The sequence below is a fragment of the Carcharhinus amblyrhynchos genome, chromosome 8 (assembly GCF_965287045.1).
Source record: "Carcharhinus amblyrhynchos chromosome 8, sCarAmb.v2.hapA, whole genome shotgun sequence".
NCBI classification, from domain to species: domain Eukaryota; kingdom Metazoa; phylum Chordata; class Chondrichthyes; order Carcharhiniformes; family Carcharhinidae; genus Carcharhinus; species Carcharhinus amblyrhynchos.
Window position 1 is genome coordinate 123,376,227 of NC_137331.1, and position 22,299 is coordinate 123,398,525.

The 22,299-nt window shown below is 45.8% G+C and overlaps 1 protein-coding gene across 2 annotated transcripts in view; it reads right to left on the reverse strand.

Moving 5' to 3' along the window:
• Nucleotides 1-21,856, reverse strand: part of LOC145346882 (transcription initiation factor TFIID subunit 4-like) — a 137,795-nt gene extending 115,939 nt beyond the window's left edge. For both annotated transcript variants that reach the window (XM_080194743.1, XM_080194744.1), the window contains exons 1-6: nt 21,230-21,856; nt 9,860-10,008; nt 9,636-9,752; nt 5,940-6,059; nt 2,851-2,973; nt 624-713 (exon numbers count right to left, since the gene is read on the reverse strand). In XM_080194743.1, coding sequence (XP_080050869.1) covers nt 624-713; nt 2,851-2,973; nt 5,940-6,059; nt 9,636-9,752; nt 9,860-10,008; nt 21,230-21,707 — 1,077 coding nt within the window. In that variant the 5' untranslated portion in view covers nt 21,708-21,856. The remainder of the gene's footprint in view (nt 1-623; nt 714-2,850; nt 2,974-5,939; nt 6,060-9,635; nt 9,753-9,859; nt 10,009-21,229) is intronic.
• Nucleotides 21,857-22,299: the final 443 nt, after the last annotated feature.

Consider the following 22,299-nt stretch of genomic DNA (forward strand, 5'->3'; position numbering starts at 1 on the left):
TGGCATGCAATGATTAAACCTCTCTCCACCACATTCAATCTCAGCAGGACATGCTAGACCCGACTCACTCGCTCCATGGTGTCACGGTGGCACAGTGGTTAGCACTGCTGCTTCACAGTGCCAGAGACCCGGGTTCGATTCCTGGCTTGTGTCACTGTCTGTGCAGAGTTTGCATGGTCTCCCCGTGTCTGCATGGATTTCCTCCAGGTGCTCCAGTTTCCTCCACAGTCTGAAAGACGTGCTGGTTGGGTGCATTGGCCCAAACAGGCGCTGAAATGTTGCAACTAGGGGAATTTCACAGTAACTTCATTGCAGTGTTGATGTTAGCCTTACTTGTGACTAATAAATAAACTTCAATAATAAATAAACTTTTTTTAAAGAAGCTTTTCTTCACCACCTTAAATTGGCATACTCTGCTTCTAGACCCTCACTCCAATGGAAACAGTGTCTACTCTGCCTATCCCAATCATGATTTTGAACACTTCGCTCAAATCCGCTCATGACCTTCTCCTGTTCTCCAAGGAAAAGGATTCCCAGTTTTTCCAACCTATGCATGTAAAGTACAATGTAACAGCTTCAAACTTTAAAATTCACACATTATAGCAAGTTGACGTCATAGCTACCTTAAGAAAAGGCACAAGGTAAGGCTGTGGTGAAGACTTGAGTTCTTTGTACAACTGGTTTGTGAATTCCTCTACTTCCACCTTCCCATCCTGAAAGAAAACAGGTTGCATTCCACAATTATAACACATGCTGGAGTATAACATAATAAACTGACGAAACTTTGCTCACCTCTATCAATTATTTTAACAAGCAAGCTGAAAGACAATAACATGGAGATTTGACACTGCAGCAGTGAAATCAGAGACACAGCAGCATCACACAAATTCTACAAATTGCTCTGACGTGATGAAATAGCCTTAGTGAAAGTCAAGTTTATTCGAGTTTTGCACATATCGCAAATTAACAATTTAGACTGGAGGCCCTGTCTTGAAGACAGCCTTGCAGTTCAAGGGGATTTTCACAGTAACTTCATTGCAATGTTAATGTAAGCCTACTTGTGACTAATAGATAAACTTTAACTTTAATTTCTGATCTGATGTACAAGATGTGATGTGGAGATGCCGGTGTTGGACTGGGCTGGGCACAGTAAGAACTCTCACAACACAAGATTTAAGCTCGACAAGTTTATTTGGAATCATGGGTTTTTTCCGGAGCGCTGCTCCTTCAGCTGGTGAGTGGAGAGGTAGGTTTCACAAACACAGCATTCCAACTCGCATTTCAACTATAATCTTACTGAAAAAATACATGCAACCATAATCTTGCATTGTGTCTTTGTCCATATGTGCCATGTTTGCAAAATACACCTCTCCACTCACCTGAAGGAGCAGCGCCCAGAAAGCTCGTAATTCCAAATAAACCTGTTGGACTTTAACCTGGTGTTGTGAGACTGTTACAATATACAAGTTGATATTACTGCACGGACTGCACATCAGAAGTATTTCATTGGCTGTAAAACATTTCAGGACATTGCGAGATTTTGAAAGACAAAACATGAATGCAATTTAAGAAACTCAAAACACATTTCACAGAATTGCAAGTTTCACAGCTCAGTTAACTGAAAACTTAAAAAAAAATCAATAGATTTGTTCGACAAGGCAATTCAGGGTTATGGACTGAAAGCTGATAGGTGGATAGCCATGCCCCAATTCAATAGTACAACAGATTCATGGGGCTGAATGGCTTACTCGTGTTCCTATGTTCTTCATTACTTTTGTCAATAGCCTACATCAGTTTTTCTACATAGCAATATCTCTCTGGCTCTTTTGCCAGTAGGCTTCGTGTTAAATAAATTCTCATGCTGGTTTTTAATCGCACGGCCTCGCCAGTTCCCTGTTTGTCAATATCCCAGTCCCACATGCTGGGAAGAATTAGCTCTGAAGGCAATGAAATAAAGCACGTTTGTAATTGGGTAAAGCTGGTGACACTGGGTATAACGACTATCTTCGTTAAGGATACTTCTAGTTTATATTATTGTTGTTCATTTTGTTGCTTAATAAACAGTCACTTTATTTAAAATGATCACAAAACACGTGGGACGTCATTTTCTGGATTTTGTAAGAACGAGGAGCAGGAGTCGGCCATCTGGCCCTTCGAGCCTGCTCCGCCATTCAATAAGATCATGGCTGATTTTCTCGTGGACTCAGCTCCACTTACCTGCCTGCTCACCGTAACCCTTAATTCCTTTACTGTTCAAAATCTATCTTTGTCTTAAAAACATTCAATAAGGTAGCCTCAACTGCCTCACTGGGCAGGGAATTCTACAGATTCACAACCCTTTGTGTGAAGAAGTTCCTCCTCAACTCAGTCATAAATCTGCTTCCCCTTATTTTGAGGCCATGCTCCCTAGTTCTAGTTTCACCTGCCAGTGGAAACAACTTCCCTGCTTCTATCTTATCTATTCCCTTCATAATCTTATATGTTTCTATAAGATCTCCCCTCATTCTTCTGAATTCCAATGAGTATAGCCCCAGTCTACTCAGTCTGCCCTCATAAGCCAACCCTCTCAACTCTGGAATCAACCTAGTGAATCTCCTCTCCCCTCCAGTGCCAGTATGTCCTTTCTCAAGTAAGGATTTCAAATCTTCCCTCATATTATATCAAATTGCAAAATAAAGTTTAGGGTAATTGTTTCAAGTTTGCCTGTTGGGAATTAGAATGGCTCAGAGTTTACCATTAACCATGTTCTGAACACCCCTTCTCTCTTTTCAGCCATGTTAGGATTATATATTGTTGTAAAGCATTCCAAAAAAAACAGCAAAGATAATGTGAAAGGGAAATAGATCTTACCAGTAGTTTCTGCACTAAAGCCTTCACATTACTAGACATTTGCGGTGAGTGGGATCCACTGGAAGCCAGTTTAATTAACGTTGCAAGGAAGTTCTTGCATTTTTTCACATTTTCCAAAGTTTCCTATGAAAAGAAAATGAGACATAACAAGATTAAGACTAATTGAAGAAAGAGAATCCTTCACAAAAATGCCCCCCTTGCTCACAATTCCCTTGACAGAGGAAATGATTTCTCCTTCTTGTTCATCCTTTTAAAAACTCTTAAACTCTCAATTAGATCACCCTTCCGTTCCTTGGACTGCCACCTAGCCATGGCGGAGAAGCTTGAACATTCTGCTGATCCCGAGGGGGATGTAATCAGGAGTACTAACCTCTTGGAGGGGTCAACCACAACGTTAAGTTGGAGGGGAGGAACCAGGCAAAGCGTAATCCGAAACAAATTCTCAATAGTGGATCACAGGGAAGATCCTCGCATCATATCAAAGGCTCCGATGGTGGATGAAGGCTGCAGCACCATCTTCATGAAAGGAGACAAGCAGTCCGTCGGAACTACCAAAGAATCTCCCCACTTGTCATCACTGGGAAGATCATTGCTTGAATCCTGGCCAGCTGCCTTTTCCCAGTTTCTAAAGTAATCCCTCCAGAAAGCCAGTGCTGTTTCCAACCAAAGAATGGTGGATAAACGTGATTTTTTTCAACAACATCAAGACAAATGCCAACCATAACATCAACCACTCTACATAGCCTTCATTAATCTGATTTGTTAGACATGACCTCCCTGTGACGAAGCCATGCTGACTAGGTACAGAGGAGATGTCGGGGTAAGTTTCTCACTCAGCGGATGGTGGGTGAGGGCAATCGGCTGCTACTGGTGGTGGTGGAAGCAAATTCGTTAGGGGCTTTTAAGAGACTTCCGGATGAGTACATGGGATTTAACAGGATTGAGGGTTACAGGTAAGCCTAGTAGGTAGAGATAAGATCGGTACAACTTGTGGGCCAAAGGGCCTGTTTGTGTTGTAGTTTTTCTATGATTCAATCCCTGATCAAGCTTTGCCTCTCCAAGTGGCGATAGATGCTCTCCTTCAGAAGTTTCTCTTGTAGTTTTCCTACCACTGACATGAGACTCACAGGTCTGTAGTTCCTTGGTTTACCTCTACAACCCTTCCTAAATAGCAGAACCACATTAGCTGTTCTCCAGTCATCTGGCATCTCCCCAGTGGCCAGCGAGAAAATTTGGGTCAGAGCCCCTACAATCTCCTCCTTTGCCTCCCACAGCAGCCGAGGGCACAATTCATTTGGACCTGGAGATTGATCTACTTTTAAAGCTGCCAAAACCTCCAATACCTTGTCCGTTCCTTATGTCAATTTGCTCAAGAATTTCACAGTCTCACTTCCTGAATTCCATACCATCATCTCATTCTCTTGGGTGAAGATGGATGTGAAATATTAATTCAACATTGTACCAATGTCCTCTGGCTCTACCCACAATTGCCCCTTGGTCCCCAGTGGGCCCTACTCTTTCCCTGGTTATCCTCTTCCCACCAATATAGAATACCTTGGGAGTTTCACTACTTTTACCATCTAGACCTCTCTCATATCCCCTTTTTGCATTCCTAATTGCTTTCTTAAACACCACCCTACACTTTCTATACCTTACTAATACCTCCACTGAAGTGGGGAAGTTTACAGCAACTGTACAGGATCTTGAGAAGACCACATCTGGAATACTGTGTAAAGTTCTGGTCTCCTTATTTCTACTTCTCCTTACAAGTGGAACAGAGAAGGCTCACTTGACTCATTCTTAGGATTCCAAGGCGCTTGTCTTACGAGGTTGATTGAATAGCTTAGCCCTGTAACCCATTTTAGAAGAATAAGAGATAATCTTGCAGAAACGTGCAAGGTCCTGAGAAGATTTGACAGAGTGGACACTAGGAGGATGTTTACACTTGTAAATAATGGAAGGGGTCATCAACAGTGCTATTACTCAGCACTTGCTTACCAAGATCTGCTCACAGACTCTCAGCTTGGGTTTTCTCAGGGTCACTCAGCTCCTGACTTCAGTACAATCTTGGATCAAACATGGACAAAAGAGCTGAGTTCCAGATGTGAGGTGAGGTGAGAGTGACAGCCCGATATCAAGGTAGTATTAGGTCAGGTGTGGCATCAAGAAGCCTGTGCAAAACAAGAGTCAATGGGCATCAGGGGGGAAAATCTCTGTCAGCTGGAGATATACCTGGCACAAAGGAAGATGGTTGTTTTTGTTCTAGGTCAGTCATCTCAGCTGCAGAGCATCTCTGCAGGAGCTCCTCTGCAGGAGCTCCTCAGGGTTAGTGTTCTAGAACCAACCATCTTCAACTGCTTCATCAATGACCTTCCCTCCGTCATTAGGTCAGAAATGGGAATGACTATTGCGCAATGTTCAGCAGCATTTGTGAATCAAGATACTGAAGCAGTTCATGTGCAAATGCATCAAGACCTGGACAATATCCAGGCTTGGATTGACAAGTGACAAGTAACATTTACCCCACACAAATGCCAGTCAATGACCGTCTTCAACAAGAGAGGATCTAACTATTGCCCCTTGACATTCAATGGCATCAACATCACCGACCAGAAACTGAACTGGACCCAGCCATATGAAGAGCAGGTCAGAGGCTGGGAATCCTGTGGTGAGTAATTCACCTCCGAACCCCCACCCACCCAAAGTCTATCCACCATCTACAAGGCACAAGTCAGAAGATGTATTGTCAGAAATATATTGTTCCTTCTTCTCTGTCACTGACTCAATCTTGGAACCTCCTCCCCAACAACACTATGGGTATGCTACACCACATGGACTGCAGTGGTTCAAGAAGACAGCTCACCACCACCTTCTTGAGAACAATTAGAGATGGATAGCAAATGCTGGCCTGGTCAGCAAACCCTATATCCTGTGGACAAATCAAAAAAAACGCTTCAAAACCTCTCAACAGACTGCAAAGCATATCATGAAGTCCAGTGGTGATGATAAACACTATATAAATGCAAGGCTTGTTTTTTTAAGTCAGGGCAAAGAATTGTTTTCCATTTTGATTCTCTTTGTCATCTTACCGGTGAAGCACTGGCCTGTACAACTGGCACAGTGGCTGTTCGGTCTCCTGATGCTGAAGCTTGCTTTTGGGTGACTGTTGATATGACTTTTGGTGCAATTGCTCCACCTGCAGCCTGTGGCTAAACGATAAAGCAGTAATTAAAAGCTGGTGCACATACTAGTGCTGTATAATTAATACTTACTAGAAATACAGTTTATTAACAAATTAAGAAACAAGGTAATATAAGGTAATCACAAAAAGCAAAATGATTATTATCTGACACGCGGGAACACCACCAGCTGCCAAGTTCCCTTCCAAATGACTCCAACTAGTGGCTTGCTCGGTCATTTCTAAATCAACTGCACAATAAGAGCCAGCCACATTGCTGCGGGTCTGGAGTCACATGTAGGCCAGATCAAGTAAGGGCGGCAGATTTCCTTCCCTAAAGGACATTAGTGAGATGCGTTTTCACAAAAAAAAAATCAACAATAGTTTGATGGTTGTCATTAGACTTTTATTGAAATCAAATATCATCTGCCATGGTGGGATTCGAACACAGGTCACCGAGTATTACTCTGGGTCTCTAGAGTTACTAGACCAGTGACACCACCAAGATCTCATCGCACATTCCCCTCTCCTAACTTATGGCCAGGCAGTAATGTGCCTTCCCATTTGCTACCATTTATCCATATTATACTATATCTGCCATGCATTTACCCCCCCACTCAACTGTCCAAATCACACTGAAGCATCTCTGCATCCTCCCATCCAGCTTTGTGTCACCTGCAAATTTTGAAGTATTAATATAAGAACATAAGAAATAGGAGCAGGAGTAGGCCATCTAGCCCTTCGAGCCTGCCCCGCCATTCAATAAGATCATGGCTGATCTGTTGTGGCTCAGTTCCACTTTCCCGCCCTCTCCCCATAACCCTTAACCATAACCCTCCTTAATATCCATTGTGAATAGCTGGGATCCGAGCACTGATCCCTGCGGCACCCCACTATTCACTGCCTGCCATTTGGAAAAAGACCTGTTTATGTCTGCCAACCAGTCAAGCCATCTCAATATACTACCCCCAATCCCATGTGCTTTAATTTAACTCGCTAATCTTACCTGGGACTTTGTTGAAAACCCTTTGAAAGTCCAAATTAAACACAATCATTGGCTTCCCCCCATCAACTCCACCAGTTATATCTTCAAACAATTCCAGATTAGTCAAACCTAATTTTCCTTTTGCAATTCTTGCCACTGTTTTCCAAGTGCTTTGCTATTAAATCTTTTATAAGAAACTCTGAACATTTTCCCAATACCGACACTGGGCTGACTAGTCCATAATTCCCTGTTTTCTCTCTTCCACTCTTTTTAAATAGTGGGAGTTACATTAGCTACCCTTCAATCAGTAGGAACTGTTCCAGAATCGATACAGTCTTGCAAGATGACCCCCAATGCATCTACTAATTCTAGCACCAGAGTACTTAATACTCTGCGACACAGATCATCTGGCCCTGGGGGTTTATTCAACTTCAAATCCTATCAATTTCCCCAACGCCATTTGCCTATTAATACTGATTTCCCCAAGTTCCTCCCTCTCACTAAGCAACATGTTCCCTAACATTTATGTAATGTTATTTGTGCCCTGCTTTGTGAAGACAGAACCAAAGTACATACTTAGTTGGTCAGCCAATTCTTTGTTCCCCATTATAAACCATCCTATTTCTTACATTCATACAGGCAATAAGTGTGAGGTGATTCATTTTGGTAGGACAAACTTGAATGCTGATACAGGGTCAATGGCAGGGTTCTGAGGAGTGTGGAGGAACAGAGAGAACTTGGGGTTCATATCCACAGACCTCTGAAGGTTGCCACTCAAGTGGATAGAGTCGTGAAGAAGGCTTACAGTGTGTTAGCGTTTATTAACAAGGGTTTGAGTTTAGGAGCCGTGGGGTTATGCTGCAACTATACCGGATGTTGGTGAGACCACATTTGGAATATTATGTACAGTTCTGGTCACCTCACTGTAAGAAGGATGTGGAAGCACTGGAGAGAGTGCAGAGGAGGTTTATCAGGATGCTGCCTGGTTTGGAGGATAGGTCTTATGAGGAAAGGTTGAGGGAGCTGGGGCTTTTCTCTTTAGAGTGGAGGAGGGTGAGAGGCAACTTAATAGAGGCTTATAAGATGATGAGCAGGATTGATAGAGTGGGCGTGCAGATACTATTTCCTCAGGTGAATATAGCTGTTACTAGGAGGCCTAACTATAAGGTTCATGGTGGGAGATATAGGAGGGATGTCCAAGGTATATTCTTCACTCAGTGTGGTTGGAGTGTGGAATAAACTGCCTGCTGTGATAGTGGGATCGGACACTTTAGGAACTTAAGTTGTTATTGGATAGGCACATGGAGCACACCAGAATGATAGGGAGGAAGCAGTGCTAACTACTTCCACCATGCTGCCCTATGTTGGATTATATGCACTGCATTCAAATAGGGCTGGAGATGCACAAAGTACTTAGATAATAATAAAAAAAAATCACAAAACATGCATCAGGAAGTGATAGCAAAAACAGAGAGGACAAATGATCTTATATCATAACTGATAAGATTAAAGACCTGAAACATTAACTCTGTTTCTCTCTTCACAGGTGCTCCACGTATGTTATATGACTGTCTGTGTGGAGTTGCACATTCTACCCATGTCTGCATGGGTTTCCTCCAGGTGCTCTGGTTTCTTCCCACAGTCAAAAGATGTGCAGGTCAGGTTGACTTGCCACGTTAAATTATCTCAGTGACCTAAAATGTATAGGTTAGGGGAATTAGCGCGGTATATATGTGGAGTTATGGGGAAAGAGCCTGGGTGAAATGCTCTGTCAGGGAGTCAGTGCAGACTTGATGCTCTGAATGGCCTCCTTCTGCACTGTAGGGATCCTGTGATTCTATGTATGGTCACAATTTGATTTTAAGCATTGTAAAAGCAAATACATTTTAAAACAAAAATCAGAATTTGAAAATTCGGGTAATTTTATACATAAATAGGCTGTGAAATGGTCAGACTGAGATAGCTTGGTACTCAGAGGGTCCTGAAGACCCATGTACACAAATCGTAAAGATATCATTTGATTTGATCTATTATTGCCAGATGTATTAACATACAGTGAAAAGTATTGTCTTTTGCATGCTATACAAAGCACACCGTTCATAGAGAAGGAAACGAGAGGGCAGAATGTAGTGCTACAGTCATAGCTAGGGTGTAGGAGAAAGATCAACTTAATGCAAGGTAAGTCCATTCATCAGTCTGATAGCAGCAGGGAAGAAGCTGTTCTTGAGTCGGTTGGTACGTGTCCTCAGACTTTGGTATCTTTTTCCCAAAGGAAGAAGGTGGAAGAGTGAATGTCTGGGGTGCGTGGGGTCCTTAATTATACTGGCTGCTTTTCTGAGCATAATTGCAACAGAGTCAATGGATGGGAGGCTGGTTTGCGTGATGGATTGGGCTACATTCACAACCTTCGCAAACATATTAAAAGCCAGAGACTGGTCAGGTATATAGGGAATTGAGTGATATGGAGGTAGAGGAAGAAGGTGTAGTTAGGGTAGATCAGCCAAGATTGCACTGAATGGTAGAGCTAACTCAGAGCAGTGAGGCACGCTCCTGCTCCTATTTCCTGAAAGTAAACTTGACAGCTTTATAACGAATCTCCTTTAGAAAATAAACACTGCTCACCTGCACTACTGTGATGCGTTGCGACGCAGCATTTGTCTGGCCTCCAACTTGTAGCTGGTTCAGCGGCTGGACAGCAGGTGGCTTCACTTGATTGGGAATTCTCTGGGTCCCAGTTGCCTGGTTATCAATACCCCCGCCACGCACAAAAAAGAAATCAGTGAGATATTAAAACACCCGACAAAGCAGCGACTCAAGTTGGATCATTGAAATGCCAACATCCTTACCTGTACGGTGGAAATTCGGACCAAGGGTGTGCTAGTGGGTGCCACGGACGAGGTGCTCCCAGTTCCTTGAGCCCAGGCTTTAGCCTGAGCAATGGCTTTCTGCGGTACTAACACCAGCTGGCCACTGTCACTCCGAGCAAGCACCATACCTGTAAGGCAACAGAGGCAGATTGAATCATAGATATAAAGTACAGAAGGAGGTCATTCGGTCCATCAAGTCTGTACAACCACTATCCCACCCAGGCCCTATTCCCGTTACAGTACACCGTACAAAATTGGAAATGAATCTGACTGCTAAAAAAACTCTTTTCTTTTTGTAGCATTCCTTCACAATGTGACCCAGCAGCGTTTCTGGATCACGCTGGATAGAACATGAACTCAGCTACACCTGGATGCAAACGTTTACATCACCAAAATATGCAACATTCCATCAATCTAAGTAATGGCCATTATGGCTGCCTCGCAATGACCACAGAAACTGCCAGCAACAGACTCTCATTTTCAGTTATTATTACACCGAATATTACCACATGGAAGATTTTTATTTACAGAGCACCCTTCACAAACTTGGGATACTGCAAAATGCTTTACCATCTGTAAAGTGTTTTTTTCTGCAAGTCTAGTCACTGTCACACTAATAGGAAACACCATAGCTAACTTAGGCACAGCAAGTTACCAAACACAGCGGTGTGATCAAAATGATGAAATAAGCAATTTTAGTAATGTTGGCTGAATAAATATTCATCAGCACAGCGCCTAGCGCTGTTGCCTCACAGCCGCAGAGATTCGGATTCGATTCCAGTCTCGGGTCACTGTCTACACGTTCACCCTGTGTCTGCGTGGGTTTCCTCCAGGTGCACCGGTTTCCTCTCAGTCCAAACGTCATGCTGGTTAGATGCATTGGCCACATTAAATTGCTCTTTAGTGTCCCAAGATGAAGGGGGTAAGTATGTGGGGATACGGAGACAGAGCCTGGGTAAGATGCGGTTGGAATTGGTGCAGTCAATGGGCCAAATGGTCTTCTTCTGCATTGTAGGAAATCTATGCTTTTCTTCAAAATAAAGCTTCTCTTTTCACAGGTGCTGCCAGACCTGAATATTTCCAGCATTTTAGTTTTTAATTTGTTCTCCCAAATCCCGCAGCATGCAACTCCCTCTAAATCAAGCTGGATTTGAAAAACCCAACAGCTAGAGTTTGATTTATTTCAAAAAAATGAAAAATAGCTGAAAACTATGTGAAACTCAGCAACTTAAGTGGAAGAGCAGGTCAAGCCTGTTGGATATGCAGAAGGCCCTGGAAAGGATAAGAAATTGCAGATATCTTGGAAGTTCTATTTCAGAGTTCTATTGAACCACTCTACAGCAAGGACAGATAGAGCACAACACAATGTTGTCTGGTACAAAATAACGAAAACATGAAGAGTTCTCTCTTTTCCCACTGGAACATAGAATACAGGGTGACAGAATCGTGCTGAAATTACCATGATGAAAAAGATAGCGGTGAAAACCAAGATACCTTGCTCAGCACAACGAGGAGGCAGTGGAGTAGTGGTATCGTCACAGGACTAGTGTAATCCAGAGGCCCAGGGTAATGCTCTGGGGACCAGGATTTCAATCCCACCACAGCAGCTGGTGGGATTTAAATTCAATAAAAATCAGGAATTATAAATCTACTGATGACCATGAAACCACTGTCAATTGTCGTACAAATCCATCTGCTTCACTGTTGTTTCTTAGGGAAGGAAATCTGCCATCCTTACCCAGTCTGGCCTACTTGCGACTCCAGAACCACAGCAATGTAATTGGCTCAATTGCCCTCAGGGGTGGGCAATAAATGCTGACCTAGCCAGTGATGCCCACATCCCACGCACAAATTAAAAAAAAAACATGACATTTGACCAAAGGCGAGGGAAACATCTTCAAAGCAGCGAGGCTGTAGAATTGACTTCAGCTGATGCAGAAACACTTCCAACAACAAAGTTTAGGTTGTACAGGAAAATGAGGTGAAGTATTAGACACAGGAACAGGGTGGGCAAACATAAATAGAAACATTTGCTCACATGTGACAGTGTCCGATCTTCAAATTAATTACTTACAAGTTGGAATTCCACCACATAGCAGACATTTCTCAGTGGCAACACGAACAAAGAAGTGAGGCAAGAGTGACTATTTATTCATTTACAGGACGTGACTGTCGCTGGCTGGGTCAGCATTTATTGCCCATCCCAAATTGCCCTCCATTTCAGAGGGCATTTGAGAGTCAACCTGCGCGCCCTTGTGCAAGAATCCCAAGAGTTAGTCTGTAGGTGCAGCAGGTAATTAAGAAGGCAAATGGAATTTTGTCCTTCATTGCTAGAGGATAGAGTTTAAAAACAGCGAGGTTATGTTACAGCTGTACAAGATGCTGATCAGGCCACACCTGGGGTACTGTGGACAGTTTTGGTCTCCTTACATGAGAAAGGTAGTGAACCAGATGGTTTTTTTTTAATGACAATTAACAATAGTTTCATGGTTATCAGTAGATTCTTAATTCCAGATTTTTATTGAATTCAAATTTCACCATCTGCCCTGCTGAGATTCAAACCCAGGTCCCCAGATCTTGCGCTGGGTCTCTGGATTACTGGCCCAGCGACAATACGACTATGCCACCGCTTTCTCTTGACATCAAAAGTGCATTTAGGCCAAGTGTGGCATCAATGAGTGCTAGCAAAACTGGAGTCAATGAGAATCGGGGGGGGTGTGGGGGACCTCCACTGGCTGGAGTCATATCAAGCAGAGGGAGATAGCCATGGTTGTTGGAGGCTAATCATTTCAGCCTCAGGACGTTGCTGTCGGAGTTTCACGGAGTAGTATCCTAGGGCCAACCATCTTCAGCTGCTTCATCAATGGATGGCACAGTGGTTAGCACTGCTGCCTCACAGCGCCAGGGCTCAAGTTCAATTCTGGTCTTGGTCGACGATAGAAAGGTTGCATGTTCTTCCCGTGTCTGCGTGGGTTTCTTCTGGGTGCTCCAGTTTCCTCCCACATTCCAAAGATGTGCAAATTAGGTTAACTGACCATGCTAAATTGCCGTAGTGTCAGAGGGATTAACAGGGTATATACATATGGTTGTGGGGATGGGCCTGGGTGGAATTGTTGTCAGTGCGGGCTTGATGGACCAAATGGCCTTCTCCTGTACTGTTAGGGATTCCATGACCTTCCCTCCAATGTAAGGTCAGAAGTGGGGATGTTTGCTGATGACTGCACAATGTTCAACGCCATTCGCAACTCGTCAATACTGAAGCAGTCCATTTCCAAATACAACAAAACCTGGTCAACACACCAGCTTGGGCAGTTAAGTAACTGTGATAAGTCTAAACAAGCGCCTGGCAATAACCAGTTCCAACAACAGATAAACCAGCCAATCCATCTCAACGTTCAACAGAAATGCTCTTGCTGTATCAACATAAGAACATAAGAACATAAGAAATAGGAGCAGGAGTAGGCCATCTAGCCCTTCGAGCCTGCCCCGCCATTCAATAAGATCATGGCTGATCTGTTGTGGCTCAGTTCCACTTTCCCGCCCTCTCCCCATAACCCTTAATCCCCTCTCTTATCAAGAACCCATCAACCCGCTTCTTAAAAATATTTAGCGAGGCAGCCTCCACCACTTCAACGGGCAGAGAATTCCAGAGATTCACCACCCTTTGAGTGAAGAAGTTCCTCCTCAACTCCGTTCTAAACCACCTCCCCTTTATCTTGAGGCTGTGCCCCCTAGTCCTACTGTCTTTTTTGAGCGGGAAGAGTCTCTCCACCTCTATCCTATCCATCCCATTCATCATCTTATACGTCTCAATGAGATCTCCCCTCATTCTTCTAAACTCTAACGAGTACAAGCCTAGTTTATTCAGCCTCTCCTCATAGCTCAATCCCCTCAACTCCGGTATCAGCCTAGTAAACCTCCTCTGCACTCCCTCCAGGGCCAAAATATCCTTGCGCAGGTGCGGCGCCCAAAACTGCACACAGTACTCCAGCTGCGGCCTCACCAATGCCCTATACAGCTGCAGCAAGACCTCCCTACTTTTATATTCAATCCCCCTCGCTATGAAGGCCAGCATCCCATTCGCCTTCCTGACCACCTGCTGCACCTGCAAGCTGGGTTTTTGCGACTCATGCACAAGGACCCCGAGGTCCCTCTGCACCGTCGCCTGCTGCAGTTTTTCGCCACGTAAGTAATAGTCCTTCCTACCATTCTTCCTACCAAAGTGGACCACCTCACACTTGCCAACATTAAATTCCATTTGCCATTTCCTGGCCCATTCGCCCAGCCTATCTAGATCCTTCTGCAGACTCTCCACACCCTCCGCACAATTTGCCTTTCCCCCAATCTTGGTGTCATCAGCAAATTTCGACACCCTGCACTCGGTTCCCTCCTCCAGATCATCTATATAAATGGTAAATAGCTGAGGCCCCAGCACCGACCCCTGGGGCACCCCACTAGTCACCAACCGCCAATCCGAATAGCACCCATTGACCCCCACTCTCTGCCTCCTATTTGACAACCAATCCTCTATCCACGCTAACACCCTACCCCCAACTCCATGTCCCCTGACCTTCTGCAATAACCTCTTGTGAGGTACCTTGTCAAACGCCTTCTGAAAATCCAGAAAGACCACATCCACCGGCTCTCCTCTATCCACTGCCCTAGACACATCCTCATAGAACTCCAGTAAATTTGTCAGACACGACTTCCCTTTAATGAAACCGTGTTGCGTCCGCCCTATCAAGCAATTCCCTTCAAGATGGGGTTCTCACTGACCAGAAACTGAACTGGATCATCCATAGAAATAATGTGCCTACATGAGCAGGTACAAGACTAGGAATTCTGAAACAAGTCATGATTGACCACGATGTTGTTAAATGACAAAGTAGGCTTGAGAGGCCGAGTGGTCTACTCCCACTTTCTTTAGTCAGAGTAGTAAGAGCGCGGAATGCACTGCCTGCAACAGTAGTGGGTTCACCAACATTAAGGGCATTTAAATGGTCATTGGATAAACATATGGATGATATTGGAATAGCGTAGGTTAGATAGGCTTTAGATTGGTTTCACAGCCTGGTGCAACAGCGAGGGCCGAAGCGCTTGTACTGCTCTGTAATGTTCTATGTTCACCCCTAATTCGAATGTTCATATGAGTAACTCACTTCCAAACTCTCAAAAGCCTGCCCACCATCTACAAGGCACAAAGTAAAGTTAAGGTTAAGTTTATTTATTGATCACAAGTAGGTTTATGTTAACACTGCAATGAAGTTACTGTGAAAATCCCCTAGTTGCCACACTCCGGCATCCGTTCGGGTACATTAAGAGAAAATTTAACATGGTCAAAGCATCTAACTAGTACATCTTTGGACTGTGGGAGGAAATGGGAGCATCTGTTGAAAATCCACATAGACACGGGGAAAATGTGCAAATTCCACACAGACAGTGACCCAGGATGGGAACTGAACCCAGGTTCCTGGAGCTGAGAGGCAGCAGTGCTAATCACTGTGCCACTACATGTCAGGAGTGAGAGGGAATACTTCCCACTTGCCTGGGTGGGAGCCGCTCCAACAGCAGTCAAGAAGCTCAACACCAAGTGGGCTGCTTTGTCCCGGATGATCAGCATCCCATCTACAAGATGCATCGCAACAACTTGCAACTCTCCTTAGGTCACACTTTCTAAACCTGTGACCTATACCATGTTGAAGGACAAGTACAGCAGATATTTGGGATCACCATCAGCAAGTTCCCCTCCCAGCCACCTCACCATTCTGACTTGGAAATATATCACCATTCCTTCAATGTCACTTGGCCAAAATCCTGGAACTCCCTCCCCAACAGCACTGTGGATGTACCTACACCACTTGGGCAGAAGCGAATGAAGTCGGTGGTTCATCATCACTTTCTCAAGGGCAACTAGGGGTGAGCAATCAGTGCTGGCCTCAAGAAAATAAACAGCTTGGTTATCCATCATTGGGTATAATAAGTGCTGTCAGGATGTGGGCATCTCTGGCACAGCCAATTAGCACGTTTTCCTTGCTGCCCTCAACACACTGGTGGAGAGCTGCTTCACTGAACTATTAAAGACCACGTGGTGAAGGTGCTCACAGTGCTTACAGGTTAGGGAGTTCTGGCATTTTGACATGACGAAGCATTGGCCAATACACAGCCATTTCAGGACAGTTAAGATTATTTATTAGTGTCTTAAGTAGACTTACATTAACACTGCAATGAAATTACTGTGAAAGTCTCTGAGACGCCTGCCTGCGTACACAGAGACAATTTAGCATGGCCAATGCACCTGATCAGCATGTCTTCTGGACTGAGGGAGGAAACCGGAGCACCCGGAGAAAACCCACGCAGACACGGGGAGAATGTGCACACTCCACACAGACAGCCAACCAAGCCAAGGACCGAATCCAGGTCCCCAGCGCTGTGATGCAGTAGTGCTAACCACTATGCCACCAATATTTGTGATTCAAGGGGAATTATATGTATGAGATTGAAACAAGCTACTGCAATTCAGCTTAACGGAGTAGCAATCTTACTTTATTTTCACTATGAACTGCTCCACTGAGCTACTCGGTGAGGCGATGCATTCTTAGCGCTGTCATAAACTGCTCAAAATTTCACTATGCAAAATACCTGATAAAACACATGCACAATAAACACAAAATCTGAAATAAGATAGCTGGTAACAGCAGCTTTCTAGCAGCTCCAGATAAAACACATATTAGTTAGCAAGAGAGCCATGGGTCCCATAGGTCTTCATTAACCTTAACGTTTAATCGAATGCTGTATGAATGAAACACTGCAGGTGTGTGCCTGGTGTAGACAAAGCTGGGAGTCAGGCAGCAGAACTCTGGGTCTGTTCAAACCATCATTTTCAATGATAACCATCCCAATCCACATGTAAGGTCTATCACTCCTGTGTTTGCTGAACAAATCATTGCAGAGGAGACTCCCAGAAGACAGCAGAACCAATCTAGGGATCTCCCTCAAAGCATTCTTGAAGCAAACATCCCCATGACTCACTGGAGCCCCTGGTTTGTAACTGACCAAAATGGAGAAGGTTCACATGGAAACAGTCAGTGACGAACATGGGAGTGTGCAGGGGCAAAGTGAAGGCTTCGGAGGGAGCGCACACACCTCCAATCAGCACATTTATCCATTTCTTCAAGCATCACCTGTCCCACATGTCAGAGTCTGCAGATCACACGTTGGGATTAGCAACCATCTCAGGACCCACTGGACTGGGGTGAAGCAAGTGACCCTTGACCCCTAGAAGGCCCATCAAGCTCCTTATATCCTTCAAGATGATGTTCTTGGTGCACCTTCACCTGTCTCTGTCACAAGCTTTGGAATTCCCAAAAAAATCGTTCCTTCAAGACATCCCTTAAAACCTTCCCCATTGCTTTCTCAATATCCTGACAAAGAGGCATTGTCACTGGAAAAGTAAACTAGAGACCCGGGCTAATGCTCCAAGGACACAGGTGCAACTCCCACCACAGCATCTGATAGAATTTAAATTCAATAAATATAAAGTTAATCTCAGTCAGGGAGCCATAATGATCAATCAGCAGCGTGAGAACCATCACCAACATTTAAGAACAAAGAAAATTACAGCACAGTAACAGGCCCTTCGGCCCACCAAGCCTGCAACAACCATGCTGCCCGACTGAACTAAAACCCCCTACCCTTCCGGGGACCATATCCCTCTATTCCCATCCTATTCATGTATTTGTCAAGATGCCCCTTAAAAGTCACTACCATATCTGCTTCCACTACCTCTGTCATGATGTGGAGTTTACTATCAAATAAATCGGTTGGACTAAAACCTGGTGTTGTCAGACTTTTTACTGTGTCCACTACCTCCCCCAGCAACAAGTTTCAGGCACTCATTACTCTGTAAAAAATCTGCCTCATACATCTCCTTTAAACCTTGACCTCGCACCTTAAACCTATGCCCCCTAGTAATCGACCCTTCCACCCTGGGAAAAAGCTTCTGACTATCCACTCTGTCCATGGCTCTCAATCTTGTAGACCTCTATCAGATGGCCCCTCAACCTCTGTTGCTCCCGTGAGAACAAACCAAGTTTCTCAAACCTCTCCGTATAACTAATGCTCTCCATGCCAAGCAACAGCCTGGTAAATCTTTTCTGTACCCTCTCCAAAGCCTCCATATCCTCTGGTAGTGTGGCAACCAGAATTGAACACTATATTCCAAGTACGGCCTAAGGTTCCATAGTCACGAATGTCCTTTAGGAAAGGAAATCCCCATCCATTGCTGGTCTGGCCACAGAAAGTGGTTGAATCTTAAACTGCCCTTTGAAATGGCCAAACAAGCCAGAGTGCAATGGAAATTGAATTGATTTTTTGTCATGTATACTGGATACAGTGAAAAGAATTGTTTCTTTTCAAAGCATAACATTCATAGAGTACATTGGGGAGAAGGAAACGAGAGGGTCCAGAATATATTGTTGCCGTTACATAAGAAATAGGAGCAGGAGTAGGCCATCTAGCCCTTTGAGCCTGCCCCGCCATTCAATAAGATCATGGCTGATCTGTCGCTGCTCAGTTCCACTTTCCCGCTTTCTCCCCATACTGATAAGGTGAAGATAAAGATCAGCCTAATACGTGACAGGACTATCAGAAGTTTGATGGCAGCAAGGAAGAAGCTGTTCTTGAGTCGGTTGGTACATGACCTCAAACTTTAGTATCTCTTTCCCAACGGAAGATGATGGAAAAGAGCATGCCCAGAGTGTGTGGGGTCCTTGATTACACTGGCTGCTTTTCCAAGGCAGCATGTAGATAGAGTCAATGAATGGGAAGCTGGCTTGCGTGATGGACTGGACTTTGTTCACAATCCTTTTTATTTTCTTGCAGTCTTAGTCAGAGCAGGATCCATACCAAGCTGTGAAGCATCGGAAATGATGCTTTCTACGGTGCATCTGTGAAAATTGGAAAGTCGGAGCGGACATGCCAAATTTCTTTAGCCTACTGTGAAAGTAGAGTTGGTGGGCTTTCTTAACGATAGTGTTGCGAAATGGGGGCATGCAACAAATGTAGTCCTTCCAACAATGCCCACAAGCCATAAGAATAAAATAAAATAGCTTAATGTCCAACGTTGTTCGATAAACCTCATGGGAAGATCCTGAGATTGAAAAACACTCTGCGGATCCAAGTTGTCATATCTCTTATCATAACTGTGGACCTTGCTTTACTTTGATGTAAAAGAATGAATGCAAAAATTAAAGGACTGTTACGACGCAGGAGGTCATTTTTCCCTTCATGCCTGCACCAGTTCTCAAAAGGCCACAGATATAGACGGAGAGGAGGTAGGTTCAAAACTGAGCTGAGGCATCTGGATGGGTAGGTGAATAGGGGGGAAGTAAGGGCAGAATTTTTCTTTAGTTAGGGCATTATGATCAGCACAGGTTTGGCGGGCCAAAGGGCCTGTTCCTGTGCTGTACCTTTCCTTGTTCAAACAAGCAACTCGTTTTACAATCATAGAATCTCTACAGTGCAGAAGGGGGCTATTTGGCCCATTCAGCCTGCAACAACCACAATCCCATCCAGGCCGCATTCCTGTAACGCCTTATAACCCCCTGCTAATCCCCTGACACTAAGGGACAATTTAGCATGGCCAATCAACCTAACCTACAAATCCTTGGCATGTGGGAGGAAACCGGAGCACCGGGAGGAAACCCACACAGACATGGGGAGAACGTGCAAACAGTGACCCAAGGCCGGAATTGAACTTGGGTCTCTGGTACTGTGAGGCAGCAGTGTTAACCACCATGTCTTGTACCATTTCCTAGCCCTCTCCTTAGACATTCTTCCTTTCCAAAAAATAGTCTAATTGCCTTTTGAATATTCAATTAGACCTGCCTGCACCACACACTGCCAGCGCATGCCACTTGCTGTGAGAAAAGGTTTCCCCTCATATCAATTTCCTTCTTTCACTAATTATTTTAAATCTGTGGCTGCTTGTGCTCAATCCTTACATGGGTGTGAACCATTTCTGCCTAATCTACTCTGCATCCCCCCCACCTCCAACCACCAAAGATTCTGAACACCTTGATCAAACCTCCTCTCAGTCTTCTCCAAGAATAACAATCCCAACTTCTCCAATCCACGTTCCTCATCCCTGGGGCCATTCTTGTGAACCTTTCCTGCACTCTCTTCAATGCTTTCACCTGCTTCTGAAAGTGTGGTGCTCAGAATTGGATGCAGTAATCTAGCTCAGACTGGACTAGTGTTTTATACAAGCTCAATATAACCTCCTCCTTCTTGGACCCGATGCCCCTTAAGAAAGGGAATCATAGAATCCTGCAGAGCAGAAGGAGGCCATTCAGCCCATCAAGTCTGCACCAACCACAATTCCACCCAGGCCCTATCCCCATAATCCCATACATGTACCCTAACTAGTCCCCTTAACATTAGGGGCAAATTAACATGGCCAATCCAACCAGACCACACATCTTTGGACTGTGAAAGGAAACTGGAGCTCACTGAGAAAACCCATGCAGACACACTGGAGAACAGACAGTGGCTGGAATTCTCCAGTCTCGCATATCCCACTACCTTGGCCAGTGAGAATTAGCACTCAGCTAAATCTCAACTCATTGCAGCGGGACTGGAGAATCCCAGCCATTGGTGAGCTCTGAACTCTGGCCTGGAACAGGTTAACACACTACGTCCACTTTCCTCCTTCGCTGTTGATACAATTCCCAGCGTACTCTGTTTTGTTAACTGCTCTCTCAATTGGTCACCTTCAACGACTTATGCAAATATATACCAAGGTCCCTCCGCTCTTGAGTAGTCCTTGATACAAATTCAAGTTTTTTGGCAATACAGAATGCTGTTTTTGTTTTAAACACTGCAAAATAAAAGTGTGAATGAGATAGATGTATAGATAAATTTTCAACAACATCATGAAGGGATGCAGAGCTGCAGCCACACACACGTGCAGACACACAGGCATCACAGAGGTTAGCACTGCTGCCGCACAGCACTAGAGACCTGGGTTTGATTCCCAGCTTGGGTCACTGTCTGTGTGAAGTCTGCAAGTTCTCCCCGTGTCTACGTGGGTTTCCTCCAGTTTCCTCCCACAGTCCAAAAGGCATGCTGATTAGGTGCATTGGCTATACTAAATTCTCCCTCAGTGCAGCCCAACAGGTGCCAGAGTGAATAGGGGATTTTCACAGTAACTTCACTGCAGTGTCAATGTAAGCCTACTTATGACAATAATAAATAAACTTAGACAGAGACACACATTCAGACACGTGCAGAGGACAGTGTTCCTGACAACATGCCCAGAGTGGTTAAACACAGTTAGCTCTCTCTCCTTACCTGCTGGCACCTGGAAGTTCTGGAGGAGCGGGACTGTGTTCTGGCTGACCTGAGGGCTTTTGATGTGAGGGGAAGAGACGGTGATCCTCTGGACGGTGGCAGCAGGAGCGCGGGAGGCCGGCAGCGGGTTGCCGCTTGCCGCGGGCACGGTCTTCGGCAGCGGGCCGCCGGGACTGGGCCGGGATTGCCCGCCCGCGCCGGGCCCAGGCTGACTGGGGCGGGAAGGCTCGGGCAGCAGGAGCACTTTGACCGCGGCGGCGGGGACGCTTCCCGGGCCGGGGACGGGCGGCATTCTCGCCCCGCCGTTCACAAACGCCTCTCCCGGCGCCAGCCCGTTAGCGGCAGCGGGCGCTGGGGGAACGGGAGCGGGGTTGGAGGCGGGCGGCTCGGCGCTGCCGGCCGGGGCGGGAAGTCCGCTGTTCCCCGGGGGCGGTGGGCCCGCCGGCCGCGCGATGCTGGCGGGTTCGGGAGTGGGCATGATGGAGGCGGAAGGGTGGGCGGGCTCCCCTCCGCCGCCTCTCCCCTGTCACTGAGTGCCCGTTCTCTCTCCCTCCCGGAGAGTCAAGGCTCGGCCGGGAGTCTCTGCCATGGCCGCTCGGCTTCTCCTCAAACAAACCAGCGCGCCGGCGCCGCCATCTTCTCCATGACGCATGGCAGCCTAACGCGCGTGCGCCGCCCTCCTCCCCAGATTGATGCGCATGCTCTGCCCGCCTCCCCAGACCGCTGCGCATGCGCTACCCTCCTCCCCGTGCGATGCGCATGTGCTGCTCTCCGCCCCAGACCGATGCGCATGCGCTGCCGTCCGCCTCCCCTGAGCGATGCGCATGCGCTGCCCTCCGCTAAACCGATGCGCATGCGGCGACCTATACCAGCTCGATGCGCATGCGCCACCCTCCCCCAACCAAACGGATGTGCATGCGTCGCCTGCCTCCTCAGCCTGCTGCGCATGCGCCTCCCCTCCAGCCCGATGCACATGCGCAGCTCTGCCCCGCCGCTGGAACTGCACGACGCGCGTGCTCGTGCCGTTGGGCTGTCGTGTGCGCATGCGCCGCTTCAGCCGCCGCTCCGCG